The sequence below is a fragment of the Juglans microcarpa x Juglans regia genome, chromosome 1S (genome assembly GCF_004785595.1).
Source record: "Juglans microcarpa x Juglans regia isolate MS1-56 chromosome 1S, Jm3101_v1.0, whole genome shotgun sequence".
Lineage (NCBI taxonomy): Eukaryota > Viridiplantae > Streptophyta > Magnoliopsida > Fagales > Juglandaceae > Juglans > Juglans microcarpa x Juglans regia.
The window spans coordinates 2699979-2716858 of NC_054595.1; the positions used below are offsets into that span (position 1 = coordinate 2699979).

Sequence of the window (16880 nt, forward strand, 5' to 3'; positions counted from 1 at the left end):
TTTACTTTAGTTAGCATCCTTTGATGCGGCATGGTTCTAGGGTGGCGTCATCAATGCGACGTGCAATCTGGGGAGTAGTGTGATTAATTCGGCATAATTCCCTGACTTGCTTTATCCTATCCGCCCAAGTTCCTATGAGTAGGATACTCTCAGGGAGGTATCAAGGTGGCGAGTCTCATTAGTCTTTACTGCCCGTTTATCCTCATGTGAGTTGCTTCACAGAAGGATTTTACTCATGGGCCGAGTACCTCGCAAAAGCCCATAGCCTCTCTTCAGAGGAAGATCATTGGACTTGGCTAGACTTGGTGGAGTCCTTGACTGCCCATTGACTCCCCAATAATCCCTTGCAGGCCTACTACACCAGTCGATGGGGAAAAATTCCCTAACAACAAATAATTTGAAATATTGTTGAGAGGTGTTGAACGTGACCAAGGATCGTTCAAAAGGTGACTCCGGTCGGATGGGAAGGTGGAATGAAAGGAAAAGTTGAAAATGTCCTACGGTAGCACGTGGTTATGACGTTGGTGCTCAAATGACAGAAATAATTTATCACATTAAAAAAGAAACCACTTATTACCAAAATGAAGGTTCGAGATAGGCAAAAAAACATTGCTCCCTAAAATTGGTTTCATGCCTTATTTCATGCTTCCCATATTTAATTATTCCACAACTCATTTTTATTCCAATTTTCATTCTTTTTATCCACTTTATTAACTTAAGTAAAGTCATTTGCTTGCACTCATGACATGAGTGATAAAATTCATCCAAAACAATAATAAATGAGGCATTTGAAGAAAATAACAAATATAAGCAAGGACTACTTGCTAATTTTCTAGAGCGAAAATACTATTAAAAATGCTGCTGCTTGCTCATTTTCCGATAGCATTTAAAAGAGTAATAATGCGTCCTAATTTATACTACTTACTTAAGTTACTTTGCCCCTTGATGTGACTCCATAATGTGATGCCACGTGATTTATTAAAAATATATATATTTAAAATAAAATGACTTTCCAAAAACACAAAAATATAGGACTAAAATTTTAGATTCTCTCTTTTTATGTTCATGTTTTTAGTTCTTTTTTAATAAGTCACGTGATATCACATTATGGTGTCACGTCAATCAAGAAAATAAAGTGAGTGATATAAATTAAGAAGTATAGTAATATTTCTTATACAAAAAATATAAAACATGGCAATTTTATCATTTTTTTATTTTATTTTAGTGGATCGGGCCCTTGGGCTTCAGTAAATTTTTTGGGGTCAGCCCATGCTGAGCAGGAGGCTAGGATTAGACATGGGCTTGGTAGAGACACGACATCGTTTTATCGCGAACAAGAGAAGAAAAAACCTTCCACCCCCAAATGGCCGCAGTCTGTCGTTCTCCTTTACTCGATTCCTTCGCACACTCACGCACCAGCCGTCACCTCCGGTCATCGGAACTAACTATCCTCCGGCGAAAAATCCTGAATAGTTCACTGGAGCTAGAAGCTAGCGTCTGTAGGTTCGCTACCTCAAAATTAAGGTAATCTCTGAAACTTCTCAATCGAAATGCTTGATTCATGTTTATACGTATGGGCGGTAAGGATTAATGCAAGTGAATGGAGGTTGAGAATGTGATTTGAAAGGGCCAGAATTGGGGGTTTTTGGGGAGATGAAAAGTTAAAAAATTTGGTCTTAAGGTGTGATTGTTGGGAGTTTATTGTGCTCAACCATTGGGAGTATGGGAAGTGGTTTACGCCTTTATTTTTGTGGGGAGGGGGCGCGGATGAGGCCGAAACCCCATAGAGAAATGTCTGCAAGGCTTTTTATGAATGTGTTGGAGGAAGTATTTGAAGATTTATTTTTTGGGATTTTGGAGAGATGAACTGTTAACTTTAAACTTGGTTGCCATGGGTTATTGTAGCATGACTAAAATGTTGGAGTTTTGAGTCTCGATTTGGGAACTAGGGTTGGCCATGAAGAGCACAAACAGTGTGGTTTGAGTTGAATACCTTAGGTTGCTTCCAAAACCCAATATACTTTTCCCTTTCAACTTTTGAAATTTTAAAAATAGCCTCAGATGAGATGAGATGAGATTAAAGTTAAAATTTGAATAAAATATTGTTAGAATATATATTTTTTAATTTTATTTTTATTTAGGATTTGAAATAGTTAAATTATTTATTTTATTTTGTGTGAAAATTTTGAAAATCTGTAATGATTAGATGAGTTGAGAGGAGTTGTGAAAACAAACGAGTTTTTTTTTTTTAAGATTAAACTTCCTGATCTTATCAGTGAGATGATCTATATATGCACTTGCTATTTTATAAAATGAACGAGTTTTTTTTTTTTTTTTTTAAGATTAAACTTCCTGATCTTATCAGTGAGATGATCTATATATGCACTTGCTATTTTATAAAATGAACGAGGTTTTTTTTTTTTTAAGATTAAACTTCCTGATCTTATCAGTGAGATGATCTATATATGCACTTGCTATTTTATTTATACTCTCTTTTGGCTCCAAAGAAAGGTATGTGCTTTCCCTTAGGCTTGAAGAAAATTTGTGGTTCCTTTTGTTTATGTTTTCATGCTAAAATTTTGTTCACTGCTGCCACATGTTTATCTCAGAAGAATTCAGGGGATCGTTTATTGTTGGTTTATTCTCAATGGAAGCCAAATTTTTTCGATTTCTTAAGATTGTGGGTGTTGGGTACAAAGCCAGAGCTGAAGCTGAAGGACGCCTCTTGTTTCTCAAATTGGGATACAGTCATGAGGTTGAATTGACTGTTCCTCCGGCTGTCCGTGTTTTCTGCTTCAAGAGCAATGTAATATGTTGCACTGGATTGGACAAGCAAAGAGTGCACCAGTTTGCTGCTACCGTTCGTAGCTGTAAGCCGCCTGAAGTGTACAAGGGCAAGGGCATTATGTACGTTGACGAAGTTATCAAGAAGAAGCAAGGAAAGAAATCAAAATGAGTGCAAAGAGGGTTAAGTATTGCTGGAGAATGTTTTAGATCAGTTTGTGGATGGACAGTGCCTCATTTTTCCAAGATGAGTTTGGCCTCTCCGTTGAAATCAGAGAATCCTTGCAGCATGGACAGCCTTTTTCTAAACTAGTTGTCAGGTCTGTGTAATATATTTGATCAGGTATTCTCTGAATCAATATGGAATTTTCTCTCTAATAAGATACTAAAACCTCTCCATGTTATTTCATGAGAAAGTGTGTTTTTCAAAAATAAGTATTTGATCCAATATTATCATCTAGGAGGAGAGCACGGAACACCATCTTTTCTTTTTGGTTGCTCAATGTAGAAATTAGGAACATGTTAAGGAGCTCATCAAAGCCAAGGGAAGCTTAATCATGGATAGAACACTGTCCATTGCCATGCCATACCATACCATACCATACCCTCTCGAGGCTAGAGGAATTATGTATGTTTACTTGTATCACCAGCTGGCTGTCTTGTTCACACTCTTCCTACTTCAATCTATAAGCCAAGTCCATAAATGTGTTTATTTGCTCTGGTTCAGTGACTAAAGCGTTGGAAAAAGGCAAGCTTGCTTTATGACACCTTGCTTTTCTTTTTCTTTTTCAATCCCGGTAACAAAATTCCACTTGAGAATTTCCAAGATACCTTTTACAGTCGCTATGCACTTAACACCAACCTAGTTTGCCGTTTGTAAAATAACAATGTCTACTCAGGAAGAATGGCTACTGCCAAATCTATTTCAGGACAGTGCCCTAACTCGATATTAACAATCGAATTGGTGTAAAAATCTATTTATCATTTATTTTCTCACAATCGAATTGGTGTAAAAATCGAATTGAGATGATGAGAGAATAATGAAAATTGAGATGATGAATAAAACATCAACTTTCATAGTTTTATAGATAGTTTGAGAGAATAAAATTCGCTTTCTAATATTTTAATCACATTCACCGTCCAGGACTCCAGGCAATCAAGCGGCCGACTCTATTTTTTTTCGGTTTGCCTCTACAGTGTAGCTCACAATTTATTATATAGTTAAGTCTTATAAATGTTCAATTTATTAAATCAAGCCTGAAAATATGGTAGCCAAGTTAATACAGAATTCTTTTAATTTAATAAATTTAACTTTAGATTAACTAAATACAGAATCTCAATCAGGGAAAAAAACTTATTTTTAATTGCTTTGAAAGGGTCCGTTGGTTGGCTAGCATGCTTTCTCCAGTGACGATTTTATTGTTTGAATTATGCAAGTCAAAACTCCCAACAAGTTGTCAAAAAAATCTGTCTTTTCTTTTTTCAAAAAAAAAAAAAAAAAAAAAGCAATATCCACAAATATTAAAAAATGGATTATGATTGTATAAAATTCATGGAATATTACCCTAATCACTTTTAATTAACTGAACTTGATACAATTGAAAATAATCAATTCCTTCTAAAAAGCAATATCCACAAATATTAAAAAACGGAAACTGTAGTGTCAATAGGAAAATGGGGCCAAAATTTACCTATATAACATACTTGCAACATATATGTGATCGCAGAACTTTTTACGCCACGACTAAAGGGTTAATTCGTAAGCCTTGGTGCCTTGAGGAAATAAACACTTCTGACAAATCCTTTGCCAACTTCACCAACAGCTTTTAAAACATCAACTGGATCTTCTTTTCCTTCCTCGCCCGCTTCCTCCCGGCCACGTTTCTGCAAGTAGTAGATAAATTCAGGAGGAGAGGATAAGCTGATAACTTAAATAAACCATAAACATCACATCATGTTCTTATTAGAATTTAGGAGAGATTCAAGTATACCTTGGAAGAAAATCTCTCCCACGTTATGCCAACAGCATCACCTCCCAGAGAATCATACCATACCTTGAATGTGCTGGAGAACTCGTTCTGCATGGAAAAAGACAATGTAAATAGCAGAGCCATGCTTCAAAGATTAACGTCGAAGCAATGAAAATGCTTGCCTCTAAATCCCCGACAAAGCACCTCAATGGATCAAAGTCCACCAATAACTTCGTTTTAACTTCATCTGAGCTCCCCTTTAAGTCTCTGGGCAACATCAAAGGGTGGAAAAACTTGCTAGCATTACCACGGGCCACAAGCTTCCCTGCCCAGGACACGCACGTTATAGAATTCACCATACCAAAAATTCAGGACTGCTTGTGAAAAAGGCGATAAAAGTGTACCTTGGTTTAGTTCTGAAGGAAAGAGAATACGTTGGGGATAAGGTAATTTGTCCCCGTGGAGAAGAATTACAGCATCATAGTTGTTCAAAGGAGTTCGGAAAAGGCACTGCAAACCAAAAACTCTGTTGTAACATGTGTACAAAAAGGTTTTTTTTTTTTTCTTTGGGGGGGGGGGGGGGGGGGGGGAGCTGCAAGTAAACGAAACCACTCACTTCCCACTTATAAGAATCGTTCAGCTCCTGTGATATGAGTTTGGTCAACAACTTTGCACTGCTTCGAGCATAAGCCACCAATCGTTTCAGATCCTAGTAAGTCAACAATTTCCAAATGTCAATGAGGAATAGGCCCGGAAAGCCATGAAATAATTAATCTAATTCTATGTAATAACAAGAGCTGGGTGAAGGCATATAGGTTTTGAGAGTGCCTCTAGGACAGTGTAGACCGAGAAAGATTAAAAGATAAGTCAATCTTGGAACTGCTGTTCAATGCAATGTTCCCTATGGCTACAGTTCACTCAGTCCAATGTTATACAAAATCTCTATCATACAAAACACCATCCTGCCTGTGTGACTAAATTAAGACTTCGAGAAAAACTACCCAGAATCTTTCAGGGTACAAAAGGAAATCAGAAAACATGTTTTAGTGGAAGAGGAACAGCCAACAGGGAGTTCAAAAAATATTTTTTTAACTGGCTCCGAGTATCAGGGAACAAAATCTCGACTAATCACGGGAGTGCACAAGCCTTTGGCAAAGAGTTTCCCGTAAGTGCACATCGGGTAATTCAAGGGAAAACTCCCTAGTCCAATGGACCCTAGAAATTGTTTGCCCCCAAGGGTTCAAACCTTAGACCTGGAAAGAGTATACCACCAAGACCAAGACCCTTACCACTTGAGCCCACCCCTAGGGGTTAACTGAGAGTTGAACAAATTATGAAGCAAACAGGAAAAACGGAGGGAAAACAGACATGATTAATTACCAAGCATGAATATATGTGAGAGCTTCAACTAATGAACAGTTACGCTACAAAATTCAATTCAAAAGAGAACTGCTAACCGATGAATTTGGGGAAAATCTGGTCCAAGCCTCAGATGCTTTGTCATAAGCTGTAGCCAGAAACATTACTGCACTTACATTTTGTTTGGTTTCTTCGGAAGCTTTTCTACTCAACATAAAGTTATCCTAAAAAAATGACATGCATAATGGCTGTCAAGTGAAGAATAAGATCACACATTCTAAAGTATACACTAAAATTATCATAATTTCAGTAATAATTCACTCAGATGCAGAACTTACACTAATCTCTTTCACGTCATTTATGCTCAAGTCATCATTTATGTCAACAACCAGAGTAGAAAAGGTCCAGTCATACTCTGACAGTAATCGTAGGAACCTGTAAATGAAGTTGGCATGCATATAACCAAACAATGTTAGGCCCAAGAAGACTGTTAAATAGTTCACAGATATAATAATCCAACCCATATATTATATAAGCCCATACCTGGAGCCACCAGAATGGATATTGACCAACATAGAAATGAATAATTAAGTTTTATGTGTTTCTAATTCAATCATTAATTTAGGATTGCATATCAGAGAGAACTGGAAGAAAGGGTCCCAGTTTTAAGTTAATATCAATGATTTAAGATGCAAAACAAGCATTTCAGCAGAATTAACTTAAATATTTATAATGCTTTAAAGCAGGAACAGATAACTCAACCTTAGAAATCCATTTATGCGGGAGCAAGGAGCATTATTGAATGGTAAGGGCTTTAAAAAGATGTAAGCTACCAACAGCTCAACAGCCTCTTCTACCAAGCAAGCTGAAAAAAGATGCGAAGCAACCCATCGTTTTGCAAGCCTACACCAATAACCAAAACAAGTTACGAACAGTTAGGGACTAAACTAGAAATATAATTTAGCATGAAAATATTGATTACCTATCAAAAAATAATTTAGCATGAAAAATCAAATGCTCACCTAACAACAGGAGCATATATTGGGTAACGACCCTGTAATCCATTAATCATGCTAGAATGCTGACTGCGAACAAAAAGTTTCTTGTCTGCAGAAGTGACCTGCTTAACTTGGTCACTTCCAACTGCAAATTAATTTGTTTAATTAGTCAACATCACAAGTCTTACAAGCACAACTGTATACATGTGGGGATAAGAGTTCTTACTTTCCCTTTTCACCAAACTCAGGCCTCTCTCATGCAAAATTCTAAGACGAAATACGTATCCAGACATAAAAACATCCACATCATCTTCAGTAGCAGTACATTTCATCCCCCAGGAATTCTGAAGACTGCCAAGGTAGTATCATTAGATAGATTTGTCAAAAGGATATTAGCATCCTTGTGAACAAAAAAACCCCAGCTTGACCCACCTCTCACCAATCTTAAGAAGGAAAGCAATTTTAGTTTTTTCAATTGCTAAGTCATCCATTGGCCAATTCCCAGAACCTTCCAACTATATCATAAAAAATAATAACTTTCAGAAATTAAATAACAATGATTAATAAAGAAATCATGTCTGATCAACAAGAAATCATGCCTGAATCATAACTTCCAGAGGCTGAATGCATGATGACATTAACTTATGTGTCCTTGGAACATCACCCTTGTCAATAACCAATGGATGAGGTTCAGGAGGGAAGACAGAGGTAAACCTGAAAGCTGTAATTAATGATAAGCACACAGTATTGCTTGTGAGGAAGACTAACTGGCTATAAAAGATTAGCCGAATGAAGATGTTACTTTAACTAAATTATGTATGAAAACAATGCTCCACATAATTTTTTGAGCCAAGCTACCTTCATAACTTTATCAAACAACAAAAGAATCTCTTTAATAAATATAGCAACACATGAAGAGATTTTCCAGCTATAGAAAGCGTACCTGGGTCGATTGGCTGCACACTAGAAACCTTCAACGGAATGTCTTGGATAAGACCTAGGCGCTTTGTTAAAACTTCAAGTGCTCCAAGCAAACTTCCAGAAAATGACACAGGATCTGAAAAAATAAAATTTTATCTTTACAACAGTTCTGAGAGGAAAAGAACTAGTGTTGGCAAAAATCTGTGGCACACTAGCGCAAACGCCATCCAGAGTCTAGGCACAATGCACAAGCGCGCATTTGATTGAAGTAAAGTGCACAAGTTATAAAAAATAATGCATGATAACAAAATATCCATAAAAAACATCAGAAGCTTGAAAAATAGCAAGAAAATAACATATTTGGCCTATCAACTCAATTTGTTAGGATATTATGCAACATGCAATCAAGTGATCAGTTAACTATAAAAAATTTGAACATAGGATTTTATATAATTATCGTGTACTTTACAAAATATACACATAATATTTGATGGCCATAACCAAAATAAGGCACATGGTTGAATCAATATATACCCAAAAGGCAATTGACCAAAACAAGCACAATAATTATAGGTATTGACTTAAATGCTAACATAAGCAAATTGCATTATAATGCAATTCTAAGGTATATAACCATCTCATTATTATGCATAGGACCATCATCATTGCTATCAAAAGATTTGTAACCCTTATCATCTTCCTCATCTACTTCATCTAAATTAATGGTCCAGACAAAAGTAATAGTTATATATAAATATATATATATAAAGCGTCAAAAAGCACGTGATTTTGCAATTGCAAATGCACTTTGCCTTGGCAGTTTGCACTTAAGCATGCTTTACCAACACTGAAAAGAACAAGGAAGAAAACTCACAAAAACTACAAGAAGTTTGTGCCCAATATCATTACCATTAACACCATGAAGTAGTGAGAAATCAAGCTGATCCACCATATGCACAATATTCTCCTTTGTTAAGGAAAGATGCCGCACAAGCACATACTCAGAAATTCTTTTCAAAATGAGATGTCTTGTCCACTGCTCACTTTCCCATACTATGAAATTAGAAAAAAAAATTCATCAGAGTTATTGTCTTGACAATTAATATTAGCCCAAACGCTAAAAAAGGCTTTCAAATCATCCCAAAGGAACTAAACTGAATTAAGCACCAACAGAAGTGTAATGTCTTACCTATGCTTTCTGCAATTTTACCGTCTTTAAATCTCCTAAGATCAGCCTTCTCCCCCCAAAACATCCGGAATTTGAGAGCCTAGTGAAAATGAGTAAAATCAACACAAATCAGAAGATATAATTTGCCCTATCCCCCTTTCCCTCTCCAAAAATAATAAAAAATAAAAAACTGAAATACCTCATTCTTATTTTCAGCATCTGGACCAATATCAACCACCCTAAAAGCTTTCTCCAAAGAGCTCACTGAAACTCCAATGAGTAATGGCTCTCTATCAAATATTGACAAGCCCTGCAGTGACAAGCTAATTAGAAAATGGTTATAAAAGACATAATTAATCAATGGAAAGAGGTATCAAAGATCAAATTTGATTCCATACATTTTCAATACTGCATCCTGAAAATGTGTTTCTCCATGTTACACGAATCATTTTTGCTCTATCACTCAACCCCTGATTCAGAAGAGTATGCACCTTCTGCTCATATAGCCTCCAACATTCATCATTCATGCAAAATCCCGATGCATGAACCTCACTTTTCCCCTTCAAGTTCAATCTTGAAAAGCAAAAAATGTGAAAGAGTATCAAAGATATAGTGCACCTAAAACAATGCTAAGCAAGCAGTCACCGCAATTATTCAATTAACACAACTAGTAACAAGAATGCACTGTGTAAAACATTTTCTCAACTGTAGACATGGGAACAAGAAATTACATGAAAGGAAAGGTGTGCATTTTATGTTATTAAATGGTATTTAGAGAAACCTCTGAACTATAAGCTGTTTATTTGCTATGTCAAATATTAATCCTCAAAATTTTTGTATGCTATATTTATTTTATAGGGGTAAGTGGTTTACCATACAGTGAATGCCCCAAAATAATCAAATTCAATACCAGCCTGCCAAATTTTCCAAGAATTTAATTTCAGGTTTTCCACCAGAAATTTGAACAAACATGTACTAAAGAACAGTGATGATATACCTACAACTCTTTTACAACTCTATATTAAATGAATGGTAGTTTTGTCAAAGAGTTATAAGAGAGTTGTAGGTTGATCATTTTCCAAAGAAGAAACATGCAGAAGACCTAGTAGTCATTTGCTTGACTTTTGTGAACTTGAGTGCTGAATAAATCATCATTTTCCAATTTGAACTTATTATCCTCAATTTTTATCATCATAAAGGGAACATCCTATTTCTTCATCACTCTTAACAAAAAGCTCATTGCATGCTTGAAGTTAAAATCTTAATTAATGATTTCTTAGGATAGGGGCCATCTGACTTCTTAGCTTTCTGTTAATGGCTATTTTACTCCAATAGAAGGATAATTGAGTGTAACTCGGAGAGATGTGTCAGTTCCAAAATCCCAGTTTCTTCCAAACAAAAAGTATTCTAACTTGAACAACATGAAATACATATCCCCATACAACATGAGAAACATTAAGGGAGGTAATTTTGGGCTACAGGAGATAATAATAAGATGAGGCATAGCTCAGCTGCAGTCTCCTAAGGAAACTTGAACCCAAGGTATATTACCACTAGACACCACCATTGACTCAAATTCCATCCTTGATATAGTCAACTCAACTAAGTCGTTCTATGAAATAAATGGGCCCGACTCGATTGCATCCATCATCAACATCTCTCTTTCGCTAGGTTTATAAAATCTACTCCTAATCTAGGTCACCTTCCGATTTATCATGTCCATCACTATTTTTAACTTCGTTATTTCTCATCTCCAGCCTTTCCCCCTCCTTAAATTAGATAACACTCATTCTAACCATTGTAGTTATCTAACTTTGTTGTACATGGTTAAACCATCTTAGGTTGTAATGCCCAAGATTGAGTACAGGGATGTGATGAATGGAATCCCACAATTGTTGGAAGGGAGAAATTCTTGCCCTTTTTAATGATTCCAAGGGGTTCCAATTGTAACATCAATAGATCCTTTCGGAGAATAGGCCCAGACTGGCTTGGGCTTTTCTTGAATCATTACATAGGCGATTATCCCTTACCTTTTTATGAATAGCTATCACCTAATATTTGAATAGATATCCTCATTCCTTATACTATATCTCCTGGTATTTACAATCATCGACATTAGCATTCTCATTTTGACTGCAGTATATATTCTAAATTGGCAAATGGTTCATGCTTGAAGTTTAGAAACTACACAAATCGACAACCTGCCTAAATTTATTTTTCAACAGCCTACACTTGATTCACAACAGCTTGTCTTAAAACAATGCATGTAAACAGAAAGAGGTATAGCTTTATTATTCGAGATTGATGCGACGTGAACCCAAAAGCACACCCTCCACCCAATTCACATTGGATGATGAGGTCACATTTGAGTTTGAGCTCATTGGGAGAAAATCTACTTTGATATTTGGAAAAATAATATCGATGGAATAGTTTCTTTCTTTTTTTGATCGATGGAACACTTACTTTCAAACTGATAAAGATGCTACATGTCATTAAGGCCAGGAAAAGAGATTAAGATGCTACATATTAGTCCATGGCACAAATATTAGTGTAAATTACAACCTAATAAATGTCATGAAATTATACATTTCTATAGTAATAACAAGAAAAGCATGCTACAAACCAAAAATATGCACTCTTCTTTATTGATACAATGAAATAAAACAAAACCTTCAGCTCTCAAGCCTAATATTGTAATTCCACTATTAAATCAAAAGCAGAAACATCTAGAAAGAATAATTTATTTCTAGATTCCATCCTTCAATAAGTTTTCTACGAAGCAATAATTGGCAACCCATTAAAGGTATTAGTTAAATAGTCTTACCTCATACAATAGTCATATTTAGAAGCATAGTCAACCTTGGTCATAAAAATCTCCTCAAATCCACCATCTCTGCATTTCTCTAAGCATGTAAGTGTCAAAGCAGCTTCATCTTGGAGCTGAAATGTTGAGAAAATTGAACATATACATGCATTTCACTAAGTTCAATATGATTCAAAAAGAAGAAAATGTGAAAAAGAAATCTCATCTTCAATATTTTTTTGATAAGAATTAAGTCCAAATTATCATCTTCAACGTAACAGATATTGAACAAAAGTCAAGTGTCCTGGTAAACAATACCTCAATGAAACCAATCCTTGATATGCGGAATGCTAGATTGAAGGCTGCTGATGGATTACATATAACCACCGGAAAAGTATCTTTATACGGCATCCTTTCCTGCAGTTCCAAAGTTCATAGCTGATACATAAACAACAATGATGGAAGAGCAATATCACATTTTTTAGTATAAGTTTTGTGAGATGTAATTTTTTTGGTTCCTGTGAAAGATGTTTTGGTTTGTGTATTTTTTTTTTTCATGAGCATTCAGTCTAATGCTTACTGATTTGTTTTTCTTTTTGAGAAATGAAAATTTGTTTAGTGTTTAAAAGATGTTTGGATTGAAATTGAATATTTTTTTTCTAAAAGATTCTAAATTTATTTTGATACCGAACATACTTTCTTCCATTTATCATACAAACAGTAAGTAATCAGACCTCCTTTGGAATAGCCTTCTGCCCTTCCAGCTTGAAGTAGAGCCCACGGCTCCATAATTCTGAAGAGGCTGCATTGTTAAAGAGATGCATATTAGGAAACTTCCTTTCATAGATGCATGACCTCAATCAAATATTCAGAATCATAGTATTTTAACATTTAATGTAAATCATCACTTCCATTGCATTCTTTTGCATTGTTCCTCCCATATTGACCTTTGTGCAGTAACTAAGAACAAACATATTGGCTTTTCTGGATTTTATTGAAAAGATAGTGCCTAAAGCAAAACAACAATAAAAACTTTATTGGCTAAGTTGACCTTCTTCAATAACACTGTTTATTGAAATTTGTTTTCCTTTTTCTTCCCTCCCCCCCTTCCCCTCTTTTTTTCTTTCCTGGTAAAGCAATTAACTAGCACATGAGTTCAGTAACCAAAACAGAGAAAAACTAGCAACAAGAAACACAAAAATATCACAAAAGATAATACAAAATCTGCCAGGTTGACTAACATCCTCCAATTTGGCAACAAGTACCCAATTTAAATTTCTTCAACCCTGATTAACAAAACAAACAAGGTGCTTTTAAGCATAGATTAACAGTTATATAACCTAACTCTTTTTCTTGAACAATATTTACACCTGCCAGAATATTCATCAATACTAAGCACCACTTAACCTTGAGAAGAATTACAGTGTCGTCCACAGAGCTACATAAGTTACCTAATCCCATACACTGCAATTCTACAATTTAAATGGAATGTCAATCTCATAGCTTCAAGTTCAATTCCTGAATAGTTTAATACCTGAATGTATTTCACCATGCGTACATAACAACCATTAAAAATACAAATCTCGGAGTACAAAAACGAAAAAATCTGAAAAACAAGGGTGAAAAGAAAAGCTAAATGTACCAATGAAGCTCAAGGTAACACGAAATATCTCCATTGCCTTCATCGAAGCGTTAATCTTGTTCTGACTAGCAAGGTATGACAATATGACAGAAATTATAAATCCATTTAGGCAATCATGACCATATATTGAACATCTTTGCCGAGCCCAAACCTATACCAGAAAGACAAACTCAATATTTCCATATCCCAACACAAAGCTACTAAATACATTGTTAAAATGACATTGGTATTCTGGAATTATACCTTCAATAAAATTGAAGCTTCTCCAAACTCCTTCCTTCCTGAAAGATTTTTCCTATTAAGTTCTTCACTATCCTCTAAAAACATGTCTTCCAAAATACTACTATTGTATTTTGGTGTAGCCTGAGGAATACTCCCTTTGACAAAGAAAAAAGAAAATCTATAAATACTCAGCCAGTTTGGGTAAAGACATCATCAAACATATCCAAGATGAGAACATATTAGTACTGAAGAAAACACACAACCATGATTCAGGGCACGGACATTATTCCGCTTTAGGTTCAATTTCTTGATGTCAAACAGTGATTTTGCTGTAGGGATTATCCTTACAAAAAACCCAGGAACTTCAACAAGCTCCATAGCTGCAATGCCACTAGCATTTGTTCAGTCCAAAATTCCAAGAATTAGGTGCAGCAGTGCACTACAGAAAAAACAAACCTGGATAGGCAACTAATAAAGGTTTTCTAGCCTCATTTTGTAGGGTAGACCATTCAACCTTGCGAACTAATGAAGATAACTTCAAGTACTTCTTGATTATACAGAGGTATAGGCATCGTTTGGCATGGTATCGATGATTCAAATAATCTTTCTCACGAAAACACTCCTGAAAGAAGAAATTTGGCTAGTGAGTAGTGTGTAATACGCTCTCACATTTACAATATCTTAAAATTGACATTTATATCCTGACATTGTGCAAAGCAACAATAATGATGAACCTGACAAATAATGTTAACACCTATATTTCCACCGATAATGAAAAAATATACAAATAATGTATTTCCATACACACAGATATGTATTACGGGATTAGAGTGGCAAATACTTTTGGCAACCGAATAAAAAGATCGACGTTTATATCAGGCTTCGCCATGCATTGCATTGCATAACTGCCACCAGCATCGATAGATTTTGGCTTCTTAAACTTGAACTCAACTTTGTCCGCACCAATGTCCCGGACGAAACCAGAAGCTTCATCTGCTGTAACCTGCCCATATTTCATTAATGGCTACCATCAAGTTCAACTAGTAACTATTATAGCTATAGAAAATTTGACTTAGGATTTTGTAAAAGATAAATGAAAGAAAAAGATAAGGACCAGCAAGTCTTCAGGAATTTTATCGATGGCGTCTTTGATGGCCGCAACAGTGTTATCAACAAGCTTGGTGAAGGCAGGCGAGTAGTTAAGCCGGACCTCCTTGAGGAGCTCCCTCACTTTCAAGTCCATGGTGTAATGCCCCGTACCTGGATGGTCAAGGAGTTCATTCCTGTCACTTAAAATCAGATAATATGATAAGAGTGCATAAATTGCTCATGTCTAGACCAGTCATGATAAAATGTCAGATTTCGAAGTTCAGATAAAAAGACAAGTGTAAAAAATAACCGAAGCTGTTTCATAACAAAATATGCAAGTTTTTCACAAAATCAACCTTAATTGGTTTTAGGCAAAGTCTAATATAGGAGCACTGCTTGCCTAACTTTTGAAGTATAATACTATATAAGCTTTGAACCCGAATGGTAGCAATATCACAACCTACCAGGAAGATATCGCTAACATATTAATAACCTGTACCAGTACAAAACCAACCTAACTGACAAAATTCTATTACCCAAAACTATAGCACAATATAAACCCATTAAAAAATAGTCCATCATTGTGCCTCGGTTATATAATGGCCCAAGTACAACGTCCGGAAACATCACTCCACCAATAGATTAGCCCAACCCCCTTCAATGCACTTAAATCTCATTCCAACACGCATCACGTTTACATTCGTACTCCCGATACATCAAAACAACAACTCATATCTTCCAACATCAACCAAGCCATGAAATTACTCAAACCACAATTCCAACATCCAACATAGACAACCAAATCTTCCAGTAGCACCAAAAAAACCAGTCAAGAAAACTAAGGGTAATAGCGTGGGTAGAGATAGAGGGTACCTTCCTCGACTCAAAGTGGTGATCGATCAGAGTCGAGGGCGTGGCGGCATTGTCTATTGAATTTCGGGATGCTCTGAGACAGTGAAAACAACATCAAAAACGAGTTCGAGATGGTCAGGAAACACATGGCGGGAGAACAAAACCGGACGGAGTGGGAGAAGGGAACGCCGAGACGGACAAGGGAGTGACCAAGGCAGACGAGCGGGAGAGAGAGAGACCGAGACATACCTTGGTGGCGTGGGGCCGCACGCTGGCTCCCGTGACCTTTGTCGGTCGCCGCGGTCAGCCTAACACTGACACAGTGAGACGTCGACAGAGAGTTAGAGAGAGAGCGCACGAGAGAGAGATATCGCGAGTGAGACACAGACAGAGAGAGAAAATGAGAGCACGAGAGAGATACGGATGGAGGACTTACCGGCGTTGCAATCGGCATCGGGAAAGACAGGTGGCGGCGCTGGACGTTCCACGGTGAGAAGAGGTGCAGAGGAGAGAAAGAAAAGAGTGTCGGCTTGGGAAACAAGGGCTTGGTGCGGCTGAGCTTCACGGTGTCGGCGGTCGGAACTGAACTGCGGAGAGCGGCACAGCACGAACCGAGACGGACAGCGTGGAGTTGAGTGCGGCGGCGAGCGACAATCACAGAGAAGAGAGGGTACGTGAGAGAGGCAAACGGGCAGCCAGAGAGGCGTTGGGGAGGGGATGTCTGCGCAGGAGGAGAGAAGAGAGAGAGAGAGAGAGGCGTCGGGTCAGAGGGCTTAGGGAAGAAAATTAGGGTTTTAGGGTTTAAGCCTCTCGCCCGCCCGCTTGTTGTCTTCCGTCGTTATTTGGGAGATTTGGGAAACCCAGGTTACAGCAACCCATTGGCTAGCATGTCACTTGAGCTCTTAATTTAGTAATGTTACCATTAATTACAGTAAAGGCAAAGCCAAAATAAATATGACTTGCTGCTGTAGTAAGGTTATATAATTTTAGAGTAGTGTTATATGAACATATGTTTGCATTAGCGGCCATTCTCTCTCTCTCTCTAGGAAAAATCCTCGTCTTTCTCTCTAAA

The 16880-nt window shown here is 36.7% G+C and overlaps 2 protein-coding genes across 4 annotated transcripts; one reads left to right on the forward strand and one right to left on the reverse strand.

Moving 5' to 3' along the window:
• The first annotated feature begins 1325 nt into the window (after positions 1-1325).
• LOC121245825 (60S ribosomal protein L6, mitochondrial-like) lies at positions 1326-3193 on the forward strand. 2 transcript variants are annotated; one of them, XM_041143697.1, is made up of 2 exons: positions 1326-1524; positions 2613-3193. In XM_041143697.1, the coding sequence occupies exon 2, from the start codon at positions 2648-2650 to the stop codon at positions 2954-2956; it is 309 nt and encodes a 102-aa protein (XP_040999631.1). In that variant the 5' UTR covers positions 1326-1524; positions 2613-2647; the 3' UTR covers positions 2957-3193. The 2 variants fall into 2 exon arrangements, with proteins under 2 accessions (XP_040999631.1, XP_040999630.1); XM_041143696.1 differs by having other exon boundaries at positions 1329-1524; positions 2610-3193.
• Positions 3194-4344: 1151 nt separating this feature from the next.
• On the reverse strand, positions 4345-16671 carry LOC121245822 (nucleolar protein 6). Of its 2 annotated transcripts, none has more exons than XM_041143691.1 (29): positions 16245-16671; positions 16058-16116; positions 15830-15902; positions 14982-15150; positions 14709-14870; positions 14324-14489; positions 14131-14247; positions 13889-14022; positions 13646-13796; positions 12738-12805; positions 12322-12420; positions 12025-12140; positions 9599-9773; positions 9400-9510; positions 9222-9300; positions 8942-9085; positions 8055-8168; positions 7711-7832; positions 7544-7626; positions 7338-7462; positions 7136-7256; positions 6876-7016; positions 6452-6548; positions 6212-6337; positions 5371-5463; positions 5159-5264; positions 4937-5079; positions 4776-4862; positions 4345-4668 (listed from the first exon to the last, which is right to left on the reverse strand). In XM_041143691.1, the coding sequence occupies exons 4-29, from the start codon at positions 15108-15110 to the stop codon at positions 4537-4539; spliced, it is 3141 nt and encodes a 1046-aa protein (XP_040999625.1). In that variant the 5' UTR covers positions 15111-15150; positions 15830-15902; positions 16058-16116; positions 16245-16671; the 3' UTR covers positions 4345-4536. The 2 variants fall into 2 exon arrangements, with proteins under 2 accessions (XP_040999625.1, XP_040999624.1); XM_041143690.1 differs by having other exon boundaries at positions 14982-15127; positions 16245-16670.
• Between the last annotated feature and the right edge of the window lie 209 nt (positions 16672-16880).

Bases quoted from the DNA above. Each gene is read 5' to 3' on its own strand.
- LOC121245825 (XM_041143697.1), top strand. From the start codon at position 2,648: ATGGAAGCCAAATTTTTTCGATTTCTTAAGATTGTGGGTGTTGGGTAC.
- LOC121245822 (XM_041143691.1), bottom strand. From the start codon at position 15,110: ATGGACTTGAAAGTGAGGGAGCTCCTCAAGGAGGTCCGGCTTAACTAC. The intron at 8,169-8,941 runs GTAATGATATTG...TTATTTTTTCAG, and splicing joins ACTACTTCATGGTGTTAATG to ATCCTGTGTCATTTTCTGGA. The intron at 7,017-7,135 runs GTGAGCATTTGA...TTATTGGTGTAG, and splicing joins ATATATGCTCCTGTTGTTAG to GCTTGCAAAACGATGGGTTG.